The sequence below is a fragment of the Mustela putorius genome, unplaced genomic scaffold (genome assembly GCF_011764305.1).
Source record: "Mustela putorius furo isolate JIRA1106 unplaced genomic scaffold, ASM1176430v1.1 tig00003859_pilon_pilon_pilon, whole genome shotgun sequence".
NCBI lineage: Eukaryota > Metazoa > Chordata > Mammalia > Carnivora > Mustelidae > Mustela > Mustela putorius.
In genome coordinates this window covers 252,690-272,190 of record NW_025422011.1, presented here as the reverse complement: position 1 = coordinate 272,190, position 19,501 = coordinate 252,690, and the positions used below count along the sequence as shown (strand labels likewise).

General features: G+C 48.3%; 1 protein-coding gene across 18 annotated transcripts in view; it reads right to left on the bottom strand.

Moving 5' to 3' along the window:
* Positions 1-9,711: 9,711 nt before the first annotated feature.
* The window catches only part of CELF1 (CUGBP Elav-like family member 1), a 74,226-nt gene continuing 64,436 nt past the window's right edge, over positions 9,712-19,501 (bottom strand). For 16 of the 18 annotated variants that reach the window (XM_045065895.1, XM_045065894.1, XM_045065891.1 and 13 more), the window contains 3 exons: positions 19,047-19,232; positions 16,707-16,850; positions 9,712-16,259 (listed from right to left, as the gene is read on the bottom strand). In XM_045065895.1, coding sequence (XP_044921830.1) covers positions 16,132-16,259; positions 16,707-16,850; positions 19,047-19,232 — 458 coding nt within the window. In that variant the 3' untranslated portion in view covers positions 9,712-16,131. The remainder of the gene's footprint in view (positions 16,260-16,706; positions 16,851-19,046; positions 19,233-19,501) is intronic. The other 2 variants (XM_013061749.2, XM_013061750.2) reach the window with 2 other exon arrangements.

Below are 19,501 nucleotides of genomic sequence, written 5' to 3'. Positions count from 1 at the left end.
CTAGCTCACAGTATGGCCCAAGCCAAGTCATTCACCCCTCCATGCCTCAGTTTCCTCATCTGTCAAATGAGGGTAATCATGACCTCATAAACCCTGACTCAGGGGTTGTTTGAGCAGCACAGGGTGGTGGGGAACAGCGGGGCCCCTGGACCCAGGCTGACTTTGCCTTTTATTAGCCGTGTGGACAGTGTGACTTTGGGCCAGAGTGTACCACTACCCGCCGCAGTGGACTGCTGGAACTGATGACTTATTAGTTGATGAGGACGTAGAAGAGCAGGGGGTCATCCCAAGCTGTGTCCGTCTGCTCCATGACACACCGCCTACCAGGGACAGGAGTTGATCCCTGAAGGGTTAAGAAGTGTCCCAATCCCAATCCCCACCCCAGTTTGAAAGGTCCCTAATAATGAGCTCTAACGCCAGACACTGTGGAGAAGGGCAGTGTCTTATTCAGGGAGGAGACTCTTGAAATGTGGGGGCTCCTAGTACTGAGAGGCCCGGGTAATGGGGCCCCGCCAACTCCATCAGCTCGCCTCCCCCATTTTTCTCCTTCCTCTCTGCACACCAGGCTCCTTCTTGCTCCGGGGCAAAGTTCATCCTTTCAGTGTGGACAGTTTTTAGTACATTCACAAATTTGTGCATTGATCACCACTCATTCCAGAACGTTTTCACCATGTCAAAAAGAAGCCCATACTGATGACCAGTCACTCCATGCCCCCAGTTATGGTGGAATTGTGTTCTCCCTGATTCATATGCTGAATTCTCTTTTTAAAGATCCTCTTTATTTATTTGAGAGAGAGAGAGAAAGAGAAAGAATGTGCAGGGAAAGAGGCAGAGAGAGAAGCAGGCTCCCCACCAAGCAGCGAGCCCGACGCAGGGCTCAATCCCAGGACCCCAAGATCATGACCTGAACTGAAGGCAAATGCTTAACTGGCTGAGCCACCCAGGTGCCCCAATTCTTTTTTTAATTTTTAAAGATTTATTTAGTTATTTGAGAGAGAGGGAGAGGGTGCGAGAGAGTGTGCACACATGGACCCAGGGAAGGGGCAGAGGAAGAGGGAGAGAAAGAATCTCAAGCACGTTCCATGCTGAGGACGGAGTCCAGTCCTCGGGGCTCAATCTCACCGTCCTGAGATCACAACTGGAGCCGAAATCAAGAGTCAGACATTTAACCAACTGAGCCACCCAGGCTCATAAATTGAATTCTTTTTTGTTGTTGTTTTTAAAACCTCAGATACTCCTCTGAGTGTGTGTGTGTGTGTGTGTATTTTAAGATTTTATTTATTTACTTGACAGAGAGAGGGCACAAGCAGGGTGAGAGGCAGAGAGAAGCAAATCAGCAGGGATCCGGAGCATGGGATCCCAACCTGGGACTTGATCCCAAGACCCTGAGATCACGACCTGAGCCAGAGGTAGATCCTTAACTGATTGAAGAACCCAGGCTCATATGTTGAGTTCTTAACCCCCAGATGGGATGTACTTGGAGATACCATCTCTAACGAAGTAAAGTGAGGTCATTAGGGTGGGCCCTAATCCAGGTTGACTAGTGACAGATCAGGACATGACACACAATGTAAGACCAAGTGAAGACACAGGAAAAAGACAGGCCCTCTACAAGCGAAGGAGAGAGGCCTCAGAAGGAAGCCACCCTCTCAACCACCTGATCGCTGACTTCTGGCCCCTGGAACTGTGAGAAAATAAATTTCTATTGTTTAAGCCACTCAGTCTGTGGCACTTTGATGTTTAGGTTTAGTTATTTAAACAATCTCTACACCAGTTGTGGGGCTCAAACTCATGACCCCGAGAGATCAAGAGCCGCATGCTCTGTGGGAAGCCAGGCGCCCCATTGATAGTTCACTGCGGGAGCCAGAGCAAACCCATGTACTCCGCAGCCTCTATCTGCTTTCCATGGAACTGTCTAATCTGGCCATTTCATGTAAATGCAATCATACAATCCGTGGCCTTTGGGGACTGGCTTCTTTCACTTAGCTTCACGTTTTCAAGGTTCATTGGTGCTGGAAATCAGTACTTCATTTCTTTTTATGGTCAGTAGTATTCATGGTCTGGATCTACCATTTTATTTAGCCATTCATTAGCTGGTGGACATTTGGGGGGTTGTTTCACTTTTTTGGCTTTGGTAAAGAGCAACGGCACTATGAACATTCGTGTACAAATCTTCCTGTGTTCATCGTGTTGATTTCTTTAGCTTCTGAAGAATTGCCAAACTGTTTGCCCCAGGACCTTTGTACATCTTGATTCTTTTCCTCCTCCCCACCCCAACGTTCTGCCTAGTGACATTCTAGTTAGGGTGAGTCAGCTTGTTACGCTCTCATGGAGAATTACATTCCATTCTGATACAAGACTTCTCTCTATAATTTTACAGTCATCAGTAAGGTCATTTGCTCATCATCTGTTTCTCCGACTCAGATGTGTGAACAATGATGTCTCAGCCACCACTATCTCTAGAGCAAGGCCAGGCACACACGGATTACTCAGTAAATGTGCTGAATGAATGAATGAATGAATGGGAAAAAGGTCTAATTTTTGAAAGGTAAAGCAACTGTTGCAGGCTTCACAGCCGATCTGCCATGTTCCTGCCCCAGCCCGGGGCAGAGATGGCTTCCTGTTTACTGTGAGCAAAGCAGGTCCAGAGAGGGGCAATCTGGAGCAGCGGGCACATCACCGGCTTAGGGGTCTGTGCGCCAGGGTCACAGCCCAGCGGAGGTGGAGGGGATGGGGCAATGCCCCCAGGACTCCCCAGGGGGAATTTCTCTGCAACCCCCACCCCAGGAAGCTAGGAGAGGAGGCGCGAGGGAGTGAGAGAGTCGGCTGGGCTCTTCCTCTCATCTGGGAAGGTGGGTCCTCAGTGAAAGTTAACTCCCGGAGGGGAAGGAAGCTGGGCCCACACGGAAAGTGCTGAAGGGCTTGCAGATTTTCTCCCACTCACTAGTCCAGACCCGAGCTTGGCGGGAAGGAAAGGATGTGGGCAGCCTGCATCTGTGCCCCAAAGGAGTCTGGGAGCTTCTTGGGTATCTGGGAACTCAAGGGATCCCCAAACTTGAAAATCTGACAGGAGGAAGGTTTCCTCTGCCCCAGGCTCTGCCCTTCGCTGACTACTGCATACACTTATGTCAAGGTCCTGCTCTGTTAGGACAAGGGCTGTGATTTGTCTTTGTATCCTGAGCCCCCGCACAGCCCCTGGAAAAGTGAGAGACTGGCAGATGACAACTGACATTTTCTGGGCTAAGCGTTTCCTCCAGTTTATAGATAAGGAAACTGAGGCACGGAGCAGTAACACGACCTGCCCCAAACCACACAGCTAGAGACAGAGCAGGGACTGGATCTGAGCGACGTGACTTAGGGGTCCCACTCTTAACCAAGACACTATTCCTGACGAGGAGGAGGGAGAGGGAGAAAAGTAAAGAGAACGGGAGACCGATTTCCGGAAATCACAGTGATCTTTACCTGACACACAACAAGCTCCCTGGGAACCCTAGCCAAGGCTCTGGTCAGGGCAGCTGAAAGAGAGGTATATGGAGAAGGCTAGGGAGAAGCTCAAAAGTCAAGCCTACTCACCCATGCCCAGCAGTGAAGCGGACATATGGCCCCTGGAAATTGGAAGGACGAGCCACAAAAATCAAACGGGCTTTTCTGGGCCACTTAGCCGCCCAGGGGGGTACGACACAGGGGCGCAGAGCCTTCTACCAAGTGCCATCTGTGTCAGGCACCAGCTACAGGCCTCCCAGGTTAGACCCCTGCTTTCTAATCAAAAGTAGAAAATCTAAGTTTGGGCCTGAAGCAGGGGTCTTGCGTCTCCATCTGGCACGTGAGCGCTGAAGAGGTCTGTGTCTGTTGAGCTCCATCTGTTACCTGGGAGAGTTCAGACAAAACTCTGTATTTCTTGCTTCTCCTGGAGACCAGGGGCTCAGGCAAACCAGGCCCTGGGATTCCGCACGGGACAGACCCATCTTGCTCCCAGTATTCTCGCCTTGACACGGAGGCTGAGGGTCCCTTGTCATCTTAGACGAACCTCCTTCCATTCACTTGCATCACCTGTTCCAGAAGCACGACAAACATTAACCCAAGGGGACCGTCCCAGGCCCCCTCTGCCACGATTTGTGGGATCCTCAGTTTGTCCTTCTCGAGGAATTCATTTTCCGCCTCTCTGGTAAGGCTTCTATGAATATCAAATGAAGACATAAAACAAGAACTTGCGTTGAAAACAAGTTGTGGAACTAAGGCCCCTATAATGGGCCTTCTGAACCTTCCTGGAATTGGCTTTTACTGTCTGTAATAGTGGAAAAACTAGAAATCCTCTATGTCCAGGAGGAAAGTGGTTCAGAAATCATGACATGCTCTATAGCCTCTAAAAATGAAAGTTGTAGATCCTGGTGTACATACCCAGATGGAAGGGTGCCCAGGACATAGTAACTGAAAAAATGCACATAGCAGAACATTCTGTACATTACGGCATGATCTCATTTTTATTAACAGAAATTATATATGTACATAGCTTTTTGTATATAGAGAGAAAAATTCTGGAAGCATACTTACCCCATCTGTTTAACAGTTATCAATGGGCTGTGGGATGGGGAAACGCTCCCTTTTAACTTTTATATACTTAGGGCTGTTAGCAAGTTGAACACGTGTCTGCCAGGCGCGGCCCTGAGCCAATCTCTCATCTTCCCAGCTCAGCTGGGTGGGTGTTTTCACTTCCATTTGGCAGATGAGGAATCTGAGGCAGACAGAATTAAGTCACCTGCCCAAGGTCACAGGGACGGGGTGGTATAACCAGATTAAGAGACTCCTGAACAAAGCTTTTCCCACCATACTCTAAAGTCTCTTCTATATAACTGTATTAATGTTTTGCCTTAAAACAACCTTCAAACCCTAAAATGAATTTTTTAAGCTTTTTTTTTGAGAGGCTGCGAGTGCGTGTGGGGAGAGGAGCGGAAGAGGGAGAGAAGCAGACTCCCCGCTGGGTGGGGGGCTCAATCCCACAAACGGAGATCATGACCTGAGCCGAAATCAAGAGTCGGATGCTGGGACGCCTGGATGGCTTAGTTGGTTAAGTGTCTCCCTTCGGTTCAAGTCATGATCCCAGGGTCTTGGGATGGAGCCCCATGTCAGGGTCCTTGCTCACTGGGGAGACTGCTTCTCCCTCTCCCTCTGCCTGCCACTCCTCCTGCTTGTGTTGCTGTCTGGCAAATAAATAAGTACAATCTTTAAAAAAAAAAAAAAAGGCCAGATGCTTAACCGACTGAGCCACCAGGTGCCCTAAAATGATTTTTTTAAAAGGTCGTGGTGTCAAGTAAGCCTCTGGGCACACTTGACTTTAAGGATGACTGGGTTGGTGACACCCTCAAGGCCGGAGGACCACAGGCCTCTCTTTGGGGAGTTCCCAGACTGCCAAAGGGACTGTCCAGCACCGATGGCCAAGCAGGGGCTGGCACCAACTTCCTCTCGGATGGCGCCCCTGGTGGCTGTCTCGGCAATTGTATTAGAACTCCGGTAAAGTGGCTCTAAGGGACGGGGCTGTCATTCGTTACATGGCCACTGAGGGCCTATGGAGAACTCGGGTATTGGTTGGCAGCTGGCAATCCACAAACAAGGTATGAAATTATTCTCTTTCTTCTGAGTGGGTGGAAATTTCTTTTTCTTTGTAAGGTTTCATTTATTTATTTGAGAGAGACAGCGAAGAGAGGGAACACAAGCAGGGAGAGCTGGAGAGGGAGAGGGAGGGGGAGACTCCCCATCCACCCGATGCAGGGCTGGGGAGCCGAAGGCAGCCACTTAACGACTGAGCCCCCCGGGTGCCCCCGGAGTGGGTGGAAATGTCTGAATCAAACTATAATGTAGTGGGGTGGGGGGAAGCACATCAGGAAGCTCTTGAACAGAAGCAACGATCATTTTTGGTATCTGTCTTTTCACTTATTCATTAAATGTTTCCTGAATACTTGCCTGCCAGGCCCTAGGGCTCCAGCGAGAAACAAGACATGCACAGTCCCTGCTGCACAAGGCTCCATTCTAGAGGGGGGTTGAAACCGGGGCCCACCTCAGACCCTCCCAAAGGAATATGCTCTACCAGGACTTCAGAGGTTGACATGGGTTAAAAACCCAACTGTCCTACTTACAGCTATGTGACAAGGACTGTAGCTTCTCTGTGCCTCAGTCTCTACCTTCCTATGTTGCCAGGTGCTGGGAGGACGGGCAGAACAGCCCCAACATGGGGCTTGAACTCAGGATCCCGATATTGAGACCTGATTTGAGATCGAATCAGACGCTTAGCCGACTGAGGCACCCAGGTGCCCCTCTTTGGTCTTCTTCACTGCAGAGTAACATCTGGAAGAGTCCTGACCGCTGTTAACTGACTGCCATGATGGAAATTTCTAGGCCCTGCATTGGCCAGTACAGTGTCCTGGTCACATGGAGCTTCAGAGCGAAAGTGAGGAATGAGAGCTCTTAATTTAAATAGCTACAGTGGCTGGTGGCTAGTAGAACTGCACAGCGCAGACAGGTCCGGAGGACAGCCAGATGCAGGGTGAGGCAGACGGCGTGGCAGGTAAACAGGAGGAGCTGGAGAAGCGGAAGGGACGAGGGCTGCAGGGCCACGGCTGGCTTGCGAGGAGGTAGGCTCAGAAAGACCAGGAATGGCAGAAGCAGGTGGCGCAAGCCTAGGGCTGTGAGTTGATTTCAAGGAGGGGGAGGAAAGAACATGTCTTGAGAGGTAGGCTAAGTGAAAGCCAGACACAAAAGGCACATATCCCATGACTGCATTTATAGGACAGGTCCAGAATAAGCAAATCTATGGAGCAGTTTCGCAGTTGCCAGGGGCTGGGAATGAGGGGGAGGTGAGAAGGGGAGTGACTGCTAATGAGTACGGGGTTTCTTTTCGGGGTGATGAAAATGTTCTAAAATTAGGTTGTGGTGATGGTTGCACAATGCTAAGATCCAAGGACTTGTCCCCTGTAACTGGGTGAATTGTAGAGGTTTAAAAACACTGACGCCTCAGGAGGCGTCAGGACAGTGGGATGCCCTTGGGGGCAGAGGCAGTGTTGGTGGGCACACAGGCAGCCCTGGAGCCTCGGCGGCGGGAGTGTCAGGATGGCTCTTCCCAGCTGAAATGTTCCATTTCCCCTCCCGAGACTCTGACTTTGATTTGAAAAAGCAAGAGCCATCCCTAGAGCTGAAGCCTTTACCAGGAAAAGAGAAAAGTCAATGTATGCAGAAGATATTAAACACCAGATGGTGGGGGTTGGAAAGGGCTCCTGCGAGAGAAGATGCTTGAGAAAGGCAGAAGGTGCAAGAAAAAGCCATCTACGATCCCTCCTGGAAGGGCAACGCTGTCAGACCGAAGTGTGACATTCCCAGCGGTGAAGTCACAAATCTGATCCTGTCCCCTTCCCGATGCCTTTCTTCGTCAGGGACTGAGAGGCTCAGGGGAGCACAGTGTGTGGAAGAGCTGGGAGGGTCAGGGCAGCCGATGCAGAGGCTGCCTCTGTGGAGCCGGGAACCAGGGCTGTGGCAACAATTAGGCGCTGAGGAATCTATTCAAATATAAAAGGGGACTGCGTGTGGGTTTTAAAAAGGAATACAGCTGCAGACAAAGCTATAAAGGTGCACAAGCCTCCATTTTTAAAAAAGGTTAAAAATAGTACTGCAGGCATACTCTTTTTGGTAAATTTTAAAGAGAAACAACAGCCTAAGTACGATGTCACATTGAAAGATGTATGTCGTACGTCACATTCTATTTTTATATCAAGTTCTATCTCAGGAGAACAAGAGTCCTAAGGCAAAGACTTCAAGACAAGATCTGCCACCTGGATCTTGAGTGACAGGAGAACCTGTGCTGGATGGAGAGAACTTCAGGTTCCACCACCTTGTCCTTACAGAAGAAACAGGTTAGGAAAGGAGCCCTCCAAGCGCGACTCCCCATCTTGGTCCCATTTTGCAGTGTGTGGCACGCCCTCTTTGAGAAGGCGCCTTATGGGCACTTCATACATATTGGTTATGTAGTTTAATGTGTATTTAAGCACATATAATTAGTGGACATTTAAAAACAAAACCTTGTGATTTTGTAAATATTAACGGTCAGAATGAGGTGAAGTTGAATAGGTGCGTTTCAAGTGGATTTAAAACATCAGGTGGCGAGGACTATACAAGACTGAGGGGCGCCTGGGTGGCTCAATAGGTTTGGCGGCTGCCTCCGTCCGGCTCAGTTCGTGATTCCAGGGTCCTGGGATCGGGCCCCAAATTGGGCTCCCTGCTCAGCAAAGGGCCTGCCTCTCCCTCTTCCTCTGCTTACTTGTGCTGTCAAATAAAGCTTAAAAAAAAAAAAAAAGACTGTGAATGTGCTGAATACCACTGAATGATCTACTTGGGGGAATGGTTTAAGAAGAAAATTTTGCATTATATGTATTTTGCCACAGCAGAAAAAAAATTAGGTAAAGAATAGTTTAGGTAGTACCAGATACAGGAAAGACCTGAGTGGCAGGAATAACACAGGAAGCACCCTATTCTTCACGGAAGTGACCCTTCATGGATCGTGCTGACCACCTCTCTGGGAGCAGTAGTTACCAGTAAATCCCTCCACACCAAGACTGCGGCTCTAAGGAGGGCCAGGCTGCAATGGTTCATCCACCACCTGGGGGAGCCACAGAGCTGTAGGCTCCCCAGGTTCCCTTCACTAGAGCCTAGAGGACTGTGCAGTCGTGTGGAGAGAAGACACCTTGGGTAACTAAAGCATATTTATTTGCTTTTCTGGAGTATTTCTCCTCAGTCGTGGTTAAGAGAAAGGGTTTGGGAGGTGGGCAGACCTGGTTTGATTCTTAGTGCACACCGCTTTCTAGCAGGCAACACTTTTTTTTTTCTATTTAAGGGGGGGGAGGGAGAGAGAGAGAGAGAGAGAGAGAGCGCGTGCACACCAGTAGGAGGAGCAGAGAAAGGAAAGAGAATCTCAGGCAGACTCCATACTCCGCACAGAACCCAACCGCCCCAATCCAATTTCTTTTAACCTCAGTTTGCTCATCTACAAAATGGGAATGGGAACAGTAGCTCCTTCCCAGGGATGTTATATAGAAATGCTCCTCCAGTCACCCCCACAAAGAGGAACTCTGAGGAGGCTGAGGCCCCGCCCACCCCACAGCCCGTGTGCTGGCTGCAAGCCCCTGCGCTGTCAGTCAGAGCTGAGCCTGCAGTTCTCAGATGCCTGAGGAGGCTCAGACCTTGGGCTTCACTTAGGAGCCTGATCTAGAATTTGAGTAGTAAACTAAATCTTAGAAATGCCCTTCTGTGACCTTGTTCTGAGTTCAGGATGAGCGGGGAAACGTGCTAAACCACTTTGGGGTGGAGCATGAAAAGGCCCAGAGAGGGGATCTGCACTCACAAGTTTGGCCAATTCTGCAGTGTGGTAGCCACTATACTAGAAATGGAAGAACCACAAAAATTAAGGTTGCCAAAAAAGTTTGAAGGTGCTCCTGTGTCAGCAGGGACATTGTCAGAAGAATGGAGGACAACGAAGAAGGTAGTTTTCTGGGAGAAATTCTGTTCTTGCAAGAGCCTTAGGCGAGTTTAGTTTCATGAAACCGGCACATCAAGATGAAATCTTACCAGGATCTCCTACCCCTTCCTCAGGGATGCCACCAACCCCCACCAGCCCCACGGACCCCACTGACCACCCCAACAAATCAGTAACAACTCTGAAGACAACATCAGTTCTTCTCAAACAGTTTAATAGCAAATAAACAAAGGAAGGTACCACACTTGGCAGATACAAAATGACTTTTTGTCCGTGTGTCTGTGCAATTAAAACAGATTTAGGTTCCCCATTGGGACAAAAGGAAAAACACACAAAAAAGGAAGGAGATTCCTTTTAAACACATACTCCCTTGCTCCAAACTTGTAACAATTTTTTTTTCTTTTTTAATCCACTACACAAACTCTGTGATCAGGTCAGAAAAGCGACAAAGGTTCTTCTTGCCTTTTTTTTTTTTTAAACCATTAAAGTAAAATCCATAATTTTCTACATAGTACAACACAAGTTCACACAAAAAAGACATTTTCTTTTGCAAATCAAAACAGGAAAGAAAGGAAAAGCTCAAACAAGGTAAAGGAAAAGCATTTCTACGGCTGAATCACGACTTTTGAGTTGATTGAATCCCGTTGTTGCTGCAGAACAGACTGTGCGTTTGGTCATAGTGGCAATTTTTTTTTCTCTTCACATTGTGAAATCACTTTACATTGTTTTCTAGTAGAAAAGGCAAAAAACTGTACAAAACCCCTAGTGTTAAATACAACGTTTGTACCAATAAAAAACTCACACAGGTTTGTCTCCAAAATGTAAAGTTTCTTTTTTTTTTTTTTTTTCTTTTTAAATTATTCACAAAAAGCAGCTGGAAATCAGAAAGGCAGCTGCCGCTCCAGGGTCTCAAATCCATTAAAACCACCACAGAACAATTAAAACAATCAGAGAGAGAAAAGGAAAAGGAAACAACGTCCAACGTTTGGCATTTGGTTTTATCCACAGGTTTTCCCAGAGCTCCTCTTGGAATTGAAAGCAAAATATATTGGCAAACACGGATTCTGAATACACAGGAAGGGGAGCCTCAGCGCCTTCTGCCAACAGAGGCGGCTCTGTGCAGTCAGACTGTGGGGTGCACGGCAGTCTCGCTCAGGCTGGGGTTCCTGGCCTCTTTCCACCCAATCACCCCTTCCAGGAAATTAAGCAGCCTACCATACACTGGGCCTCCATTGGCCGCCCTTTCTTCCCAGTGAGAGTGGCCTCAAGCATACTACTAGGCAACCTGCGGGTCCCAGAGCAGAAATTCTGCCACGATCCTTTCCTTCATCAACCCCTGCGTGGATGATGCTAACAGTGCTTCTACCTTCCCCATCCCCCCTCCCCCCCCAGTCCCTCGGCTACCCCCTCTTCACCCTTCCCTGGATAATCCTACTTCCCAGCTGTCCCACCCACCAGCAGCTTAGGTCTGGGTGGAATCCATCAAACTCCTCCCTCTGAAACCTCTTACCTCCACAGATCCATCCTGTGACCTCTAGTCTCCTCTGGCCTCTCCCTCCATCATTCACATTCTTACTCAAAAGTCCCTAAGACCCTGAGGCTGGATGGTGCCACAAGAGAGGAGGGCAAGTTCCCTTCAGGGAACCAAGGAACTGGCTTGCCTGGCACCCAGGGACAGTAGCTATTTGGCTCTTCACTCAAAAAAAAAAAAAAAAGAATTAGAAGAAGAAATCCCTGCCCTCACCCCCCACCCCACTAGCTAAGCAAGAGCAGAGCTGTGGTGAAGAGCCAGTGTGGGGTAGGTGGTGCCCAGGGCTGTAAACAGTGTGAAGACTGTAGTATTGTGCTTGTCGCCTAGGAAAAGCGCTGGCAGGTATGTTGCCACTTAGTGCACGGATGGCCTCCTCCGAGTGGTTAAGAGCACCCTCCTTCTTCAGGGCCGAGGGGCGCTCACTACCCCTATGCGCTAAACCTCTTGCCCGCCCCCTACCCCCACCCCTGCAGCCACCTTCTGGGTTCTGTCTCTGCTCCTCATGCCTCTCCCGGTCCCCTTCCCACCCACCTCTGAGCAGAGCAGCCAGCCTCCTGGGGGGCCCCCGCTGAGGCCCGGAGGCCACACGAGGGGACAGTCTAAGTGCACAGGCAAACACTCTAAGGGCAATAGAGGAGAAAGTTGCCACTTCAAAATAAAACAATACAATCTTGAAAAAAATAACCCCACAACAATTTAAAACAGCTTCTTTGAAACCCTTTTAAATCGGTCAGTTTTTGCACAAACTATAGAAAACAGAGAGGTGAAGGTGATATATACGAAGGTGTGAAGAAACAGCAGGAAACATGCAAAACTTGTTTTTTCTGGGCATAATCTTAGTAGGAAAGGAAAAATTAAAAACAAAAACACAAAAATCATACAAAAACAAAAACCAAAAAAAAAAAAAAAATCAAAGCATCACATTTTGCTGTGGAGACTGTAGGAACAAGCACAGAGGTGGGCACAGCGGGGCTGAGGGGCTGAGGGGCTGAGGGGCTGAGGGGCTGACGGGAAGGGGCCAGAGGGATCTGAAGGCTCCCTGCAGGGTCACTACAGGGAAGAACCACAAAAGAAAAAGAAAAAGGGCTGGCTGGGGCCCAAACTGCAGCCTGCGGTCAAAAAGGAAAGGGGGTTCAGGTGTTTTCTGCAGTTGAGAACTCAGAAAAACAAAAGAACACATGCAGTCTCCTCAAGCCCCACAAACTGTATCAGCAAAATGTGCTCAGGAGCCTCAAAGGTTTTAGTGACATCTTTTATTTCATTGTTTACTTCAAAGTTGTCTTTAAAACTAAGCACACAGAGAAACAAAGCCTAGAAACGGACTGGCTGTGTGTTCACAGAAATACAAACACCACGCGGTATGTGCTAGTAGGGCTGCTCTGAAGACAGTTACAAAGAATTGGAATCACAAAATCAAGTGGTTATCTTATGAAGTTCTAGAAAAATAGATTTTTTTTTATATTCAAATGCAAGTTTAAATATTTCCCCTTCAGCAGTCGTTCTAGCAAAACCAATTTGGCAGCACAAAAGAAAAAAAAAGGAAAAGAAAAAAGAAATAAGAAAGAAACAAACATAATAAAAATACACGTCAGCATCAAAGGTCAACACAAGGTCAAAGGTGAGAGTTCAAGCATCAGAGAAGCTGAAGAGACAGGGATTTGGACGATGTACTTGACGCCACATCGACATGCTTTAGGCACAACGATGAACAAACGGCAGGAATCTAGAAAAAAAAACAAACCAGAAAGAGGGAGACCCACTGAGTTACACAGAGCAATACATCCAAACAGAGAGAGAGAGAGAGAGAGAGAAAAGGAACACTCACTGTGTACAGCCCTGAAATGAGGAGGCGGGCGGGGCGGGGGCTGGGTAATGACAGGGAACTTTTGCACATGCTAACAATGGACACAGGGAAAAGTCAAAAAGGACATGGAGGACACCAAGAAAACATCCAACTGCCAGAGACAGAAGGGAACCTAAGGCTTGGATTTCCCCTGAGGCGCCCAAACAAGTCCGTAGGGGGAGAAGATAGGTCTCTGGTGGAGCAGAGCTCCAGCTTCTCCCCTCCTCAAACCCAGGAGAAAGTAGAAGACAATGGCTGGGGTGGGGGAAACTCTCTAGGGGAGAGGGCCAGGATTTCTCCTCAGTTCTATGGGGATGGCCTTTTGTTTCCAGAAATCCAAGCTCTTAGCTTCCATGCAGGCCCTGGCCACTCATGTGGGACCCAGGAGACAGTATCTGGCTGCATTCAAGGCAAATCAATTTCATGATGAAACCCAAGCAAGGAACAAAACTATAGGCAGAAAACACATTTATGTAAGTGAAACCCCCACACAACAGAAAAGGATTGCTTAAGACTTGACTGCTAGTCTCCACTCTCTGAGCTGAACCCTTCCACACCATGAGACTTGCAGGGGAGCAGCTTCTTCACAAACCATCTTTGGCCTGGGGAGAGAACTGTGCTCAAGGGCAGTGCTACTATGCTCACTCACTGGGCAGGGGAAAGGAGAACAGAGAGAAGTGCCTGGTCTCACCAGCTGGCCGCTATGGCAGCCCAGGGCCCTGCTGCGGCACACACTCCTTTTAGAAAAGAGAACCCCACAAACAGGTATGAAACCTCTGGGTTTGCTATCAAAGGCAGGCTGATTGCACCTTTGCCTTTCATGTTATTCGAAAAGCCGTTTCATAAGATCCCAGAGCCCAGGACAAATAATAGTGGAATGGGGGAAGTGGGGGATGGGAGTGGAATTCTGGGCTTTGGAAAACCCCACGATGGCCAAGGAGGAAGACAGAACAGAAGGTCAGCTATCGCAGCACGGCAGCACCCGCAGCACCCTGGGGAGCACAGCTCTCTCCTCTGCCAATTCACAGCATTAACTCCTTCCCCTCTGGCAGATTATTAGCTGGGCTGCAAACGGGCCACAGAGAGTCAGTAGTTTCAATCATACACAGCACCCTGTGTGTACAACAATCACATTCTGGATTCTACAAAATCCTGGCCTTTTTCAGAGATATAATTTAGGTAATAAATATTCTCCACCCCGGAGCTGTATAAAACTTCTATAAAAATAGAAACGACATTCTTGGTTCCAGCCGGTTGGGATTCAGAACAGCGCCTCCCCAACCTAGCATTTTTTTCTTTTTTTCTTTTTTCTTTTTTATTTTTATTTTTTGCATTTATTTAAAAAATCCCATCATGACCCTGGAAGCCTTTGGAACAGTTTTATCCTTGAAACACAGGACACATTTCTCCCAGTGCGCGGAATTCAAGTTTACGTGGTTCAGCTTAAGAAGTATGTTTCACGTCTCTTAGAGGACAACAGACCCAAGATATCACTACGAGAAGGGAACAGCTGTCCCTGCTTCAATGGGATAATCCAACACCACCAAACTACCTGTACAACAGCAAGATGGTCAATCCCTGTCTGTGACCCAAATGGACAGCATGACAAGGAGAGAGCCCCCCATCTGACTTAATACCAAACCAACCCCTTTAGTCTCATCTCTACTGCTAGGGGTCAGGACTGATGTTTGTGAGGTTGAAGATTGCGAGGACCCAGTTCCCCGGCCTTGGCTAAGAGACCCCAACAGGGCTACCTCTGCCCAGGTGCACATTCCCAACAGCGCGTCCTTTCTGGCTCTCCGCCCCCACAGCATTTCTTGGAGCAGAGGCAGGGCCCAGAGGCTGTGTGGGTCACAGGTAAGAGCTGGAGTAAGACCTGTGGGAGGCAGCAGGGAGCTAACTGTAAGCACGAGGACAAAAATGAACATGGTAATACTGAGGTAAATGAACACGAAATCCATCTGGAGGCTGTAAATGTCCTGCAGTCTCCTCTGTCCCCAAGAGCAGAAGGGGCTGCAGTGGTTAGTAGAGAGGCTTGCCTTTGGGGGGAGTACTACAGCTGGAACCCCTCAACAAAGGAAGCAAGTGCAGATTTCTCATCCTTCTAAGTAGTTAGGTGCTGGTCACAGAGGAATGCAGCACTCTGGCTTAAAGAGCCCTTCCGATTCAGGTCCACCAAGAAGTAGGCTCCTCCTCCTCCTCCCCTAACGCAATGGCTTCTGATCCCTCTGCTCAGGAGAGGTGCCCCCTTCAGTTACATACCATAAGCCCTTCTCGGATTTACCCTCAAGAGAAATCTGCCTTGGGATGGAAGTGACACACTCTGCTGTGGTCAACTACAAGGAAGGAAACCAGACAGTGTCTTCTCTAGAGGCCTTATTTAAAGGGCCTGTTAGAAATGGGCCACGTGGTGTTGAAATAAACTAAAAACGACCTCTCTGACTAGACGAGACTAGACCTCTCTTCTTCCTAATAGCCAGCCACCAGCCAGGCAGAGCCAACCCAACACCAATGGGTGGCTAAAAAAGCTGTTAATGGGTGATGTCTCCCTGCTTTTTGCATGTCAAGCTAATTTAACAGGTCCTTTATTCCCAAAGAACTGTCCTCCCTTCTTGGGAAAGAGGGGCAGGAATCTTGCACAAGAATCTGAAAAATAGACGGCAAGAACTCAGCAGGCAGCGAGGGAAGTGCTTCAGCCTCCAGCTCCCGGGGCCACTGGGTGTGGGTCAACTCTCCTCACCTCCAAAGGTAGCTCTGCCTCCACCCCCGAAGGCTCTTGGGTGCCAGTTCTCATTCCACCCACTCTTGCCCTAAGGTAGATTCTGGGGTCAGTTTTTGGTTTCACTCAGTCCTCTCTCTCGGGGCAGTTTGGGGAAAGCTCTGATCTTCTTTTTTAATGTTTCTCCATTCCCCCTCCTCCCCCAGGGCGGTTTGATGTTGGTCCTTCTCAACACACACTGGTTACAAACACAGCAAACTTTAAATAAAGAAAAAAACTCAGGATATGGCACCTAAACTCCAAAGTAAAACACTGGAAACCAAAGCACAAACTCGTCCTCTGTACGAAGCGAAACTCCCACAGAAGGCAGTAGCCGAGTCTTCAGGGCAAGCTGTGCCTGCGAGAGTGGCAGGGATCAGGGTCCAGGGCTGTCAACACACAGCCTTAGGGCTTCGAATCATTAAGGGTGCTCCTCCCCCACTTACCAGAAGACCCTCTCACTCCAGTCTCAGAGGGGAGCACGCTCAGTAGGGCTTGCTGTCATTCTTCGAACGTTTGAGCTGCACTTTAAGCCGTTTCATGCCAATCTGAAAGCCGTTCATGGACTGGATGGCAGCTTGAGCCGAAACAGGATTGTCGTAACTTACAAAACCTGTGTGTCCAAGCAGAACCCTGGGTGAGGGGCAGATGAAGCAAGGAGACTGCGTCCTCCCTACACAGAAGACAGCTTATGAGCATAGTCTGATAGTCCAAATTTCTCAGCAGGAGGAGAAGTCCGGAAATTATATCACACAAGATAAGATTAGGTTCCTGACTATACCACTTGACAACTACAAGGCACTTTTAAGTTTTTGGACCAAGCTATTTCCATACCTTTTTTTTTTTTAAACCTCTGGAACAACAGTGTGGATAGAAACCCACCGTCCTGCTACAGAAATGAAAAAAAACTGAGGCTCAACAAGAGGTCATGATGTCTTGCCCAAGGCTGAATTAAACAGTAACCCAAACGTAAACCCAGTTCTTCCTGCTATCAGCCCCTTCTCATTCTCAGTGGTAATGACACTTAACCCTCCCAACACCAGTAAAGAAGCCAACATACCAAAACACTTGCTCAGGTTTGTCTGCTTGTCTATGAAAACCTTGGCAGACACGACATTCCCAAAGGGCATAAACATCTGCAGCAAGTCCTGATCTCCAAACTCCTGGGGCAGGTGGTAGATGAACAGGTTGGCTCCCTCTGGACCTTCAAAATACCCATCGATTGAAAAGGCATCAATGTCAAGCTGACCTCCCACTCTACCCGCCCCCACCCTGGTACCACTGTTTCTCATTTCTACCTGAGTTAAACTGTCTATATCCTGGCACCCCTGGGTGGCTTGGTCAGTTAAGCAGCCAACTCTTGATTTTAGCTCAGGTCCTGGGTCCTGGGATCGAGCCCCGCGCGTTGGGCTCTATAGGGAGTCTGCTTAAGGATTCCCTCCCTCTGTCCTTCCCCCCCGTTCTTCCTCTTTCTCTCTCCCCCTCACTCTTCAAATAAATCTTAAAAACCCAAAAAACAAAACCTGTCTGTATCCCAACAAACAGAATCCTTTGGAGAACTAAAGATTCTCCAAATACAAAACAGGAAACTGAAGAGCAATCACTGAAACAGACTCCTTCCCACTGAGGGGTATCGGAATTCAACCTTGTGGGAGGAATGAGTGCAAGAACAATAAAGTTGGCAGACTTATATGTAGTACAATAAAACCAGAGACTAAAAGCTTATAAAGAGACAGAGAAAAAGGGCAGAAAGAGATTACAAACAAAACAGGTTCAAAACTGTGCCAGAGGGGCACCTGGGTGGCTCAGTTGGTTAAGCAACTGCCTTCAGCTCAGGTCATGATCCTGGAGTCCCAGGGATGGAGTCCCACATTGGGCTCCCAGCTCTGCAGAGAGTCTGCTTCTCCCTCTGAACTTCTCCCTCTCATGCTCACTCTCTCTCTCTCAAATAAATAAAATCTTTAAAAAAACAAAACAAAACAAAACAAAATGTACCAGAAACTACAGAAGAGCAAAGATTGGCAGCTGCAGGGCAGGGGTGGGGGCAGGGAATGACTACAAAGGACATGATGGAATTTCTGGGAGTGATGGAAACATTCTCCATCTACGAAATGTGGTTACATGACTGTACATGTTCACTAAAGCTCACACAGCTATATATTCCCAAAAGGGTGAATTTTACCATATGTAAAGAAAAGAAATCACATTTTTTAAAAGTGCCCATGTTTAACACTGAGCTCAAAAATAAAATGTGCTTTCCTTTTCCAACCACTTAAGCTCAAAGACTTTCTAACCAAAGAAGCCTTACTGAACTGCAGTCCTGCCATTTTCCAGCCACCAGGCCTCCCTGCTGTTGCCAAACACATTACAGAACAGTGCTGCCTCAGGGCCTTTCCGCTTGGTGTTCCTCTGCCCCCATTACTCTTCTTCCTCTAGATACATGCATGGCTTGCTTTCTTACTTCCTCTGGACTCTGCTTAGATGTGAAGTGAGAGGCCTCTGACCATGCTACAAAAATGCTGTGCCTCTGGCACTCTCCATCCCTCTTTCCCATTCATCAGTCCTCAGAGCACCATGGTACACCCCATGCTCTTCCTGCTTTACGGTCTGTCTCCATGGTTTTTCAGTTCCCCCACTATGACATCCTAGGGCACAGAAGCATCTTGACTCAGAACAGGTGAGGATGCACTATCCCAAGAATCCTAGCTGGCGTGACAAGAGAGGATACGTGTCTTTCCCCCACATTAGTGCTTAAACCTTGCCAGCTTCTGGCTACAGAAATCCAGTCAACTAGGAGCACAGAGGTGTCAGCAGGACCATGTATTCATGCGAACCACTGTCAGGCCTCTTTCTGCCTATAAAGTCTCTCCTGCACTTAGTATCATTTATGTCAAAGCACACATTTCCTAATTCACCAACGTGGACTGTAACTCTTTCTGCCCCATCAACTTCAGCCTGTCCTCAGTTAGGAAAAACGGAGATCAAAAAATGAGGAAAATGCCAAATAAAAGAGCTTAAAAGGGACACCTAGACAGAAAATACCCTCTGACAGATCTGTAATCCACAAAAACGACTTCCTAACAAATAAAAAAAGGACTGTGAAATTCTATCACACAGTAAGGTCAGTACGTTTCTTCACCTAAAACCTGCAGCCTGATCACAGGAGGGCAGAGGTTCTGATCTGAGTTACAACCAGAAAACATTCCAAAAGGAGACTACAGTTTACAGAGCTCTACAGCTTACAGAATCTATGTCTGACAGTGCCAAAGAAAAGAATCGGCCTGACTGCCTGACTGGTTCTCCTGGCCTTTGTCCTGCCTTCACCTCTGCTGTAGGTGGAGTCATCTCCCCTCTGCCCCCTCCTCCCCATCCCTAACTGTAGCCTCCCAGCTCTACTCACCTTCCTTCTGGCTTCCAGCAGCGCCAATACTCTGCTGTGTCAACAGGTTCTGGTTGTACAGAGTGGGGAGTGCTGCAGCAGCGTATTGCTGGATTCCCGAGTAGGCCTGCGTGAGGGCCTCCATGGTGCTCCCGGTGCCGTTGGAAAGGCCACTGCTCCCCAGGCCACCATTTAAAGCAGCCATCCCTTCATGGTGGGAAGAGCAGGATTAACATATGGGAAAGACCTGAGTGGCACCAAAACAAACTCCAAAGTTCTCCCTTTTCTCTCTCTTTCAGCTTCTCCCTGAGGAGGACGACCCATCTGAATGGTCAGATCTGAGGACACTCATCAGGCCTTATTGCTCACAGGAACATTAAAAAATGCCACACCCACGTGTGGCTCTTCCTATTACCTTTTTCAAACCTGTGCAAGAAGTGATACCACTTACACCTGACCTGCTCCATTTTCTCTAA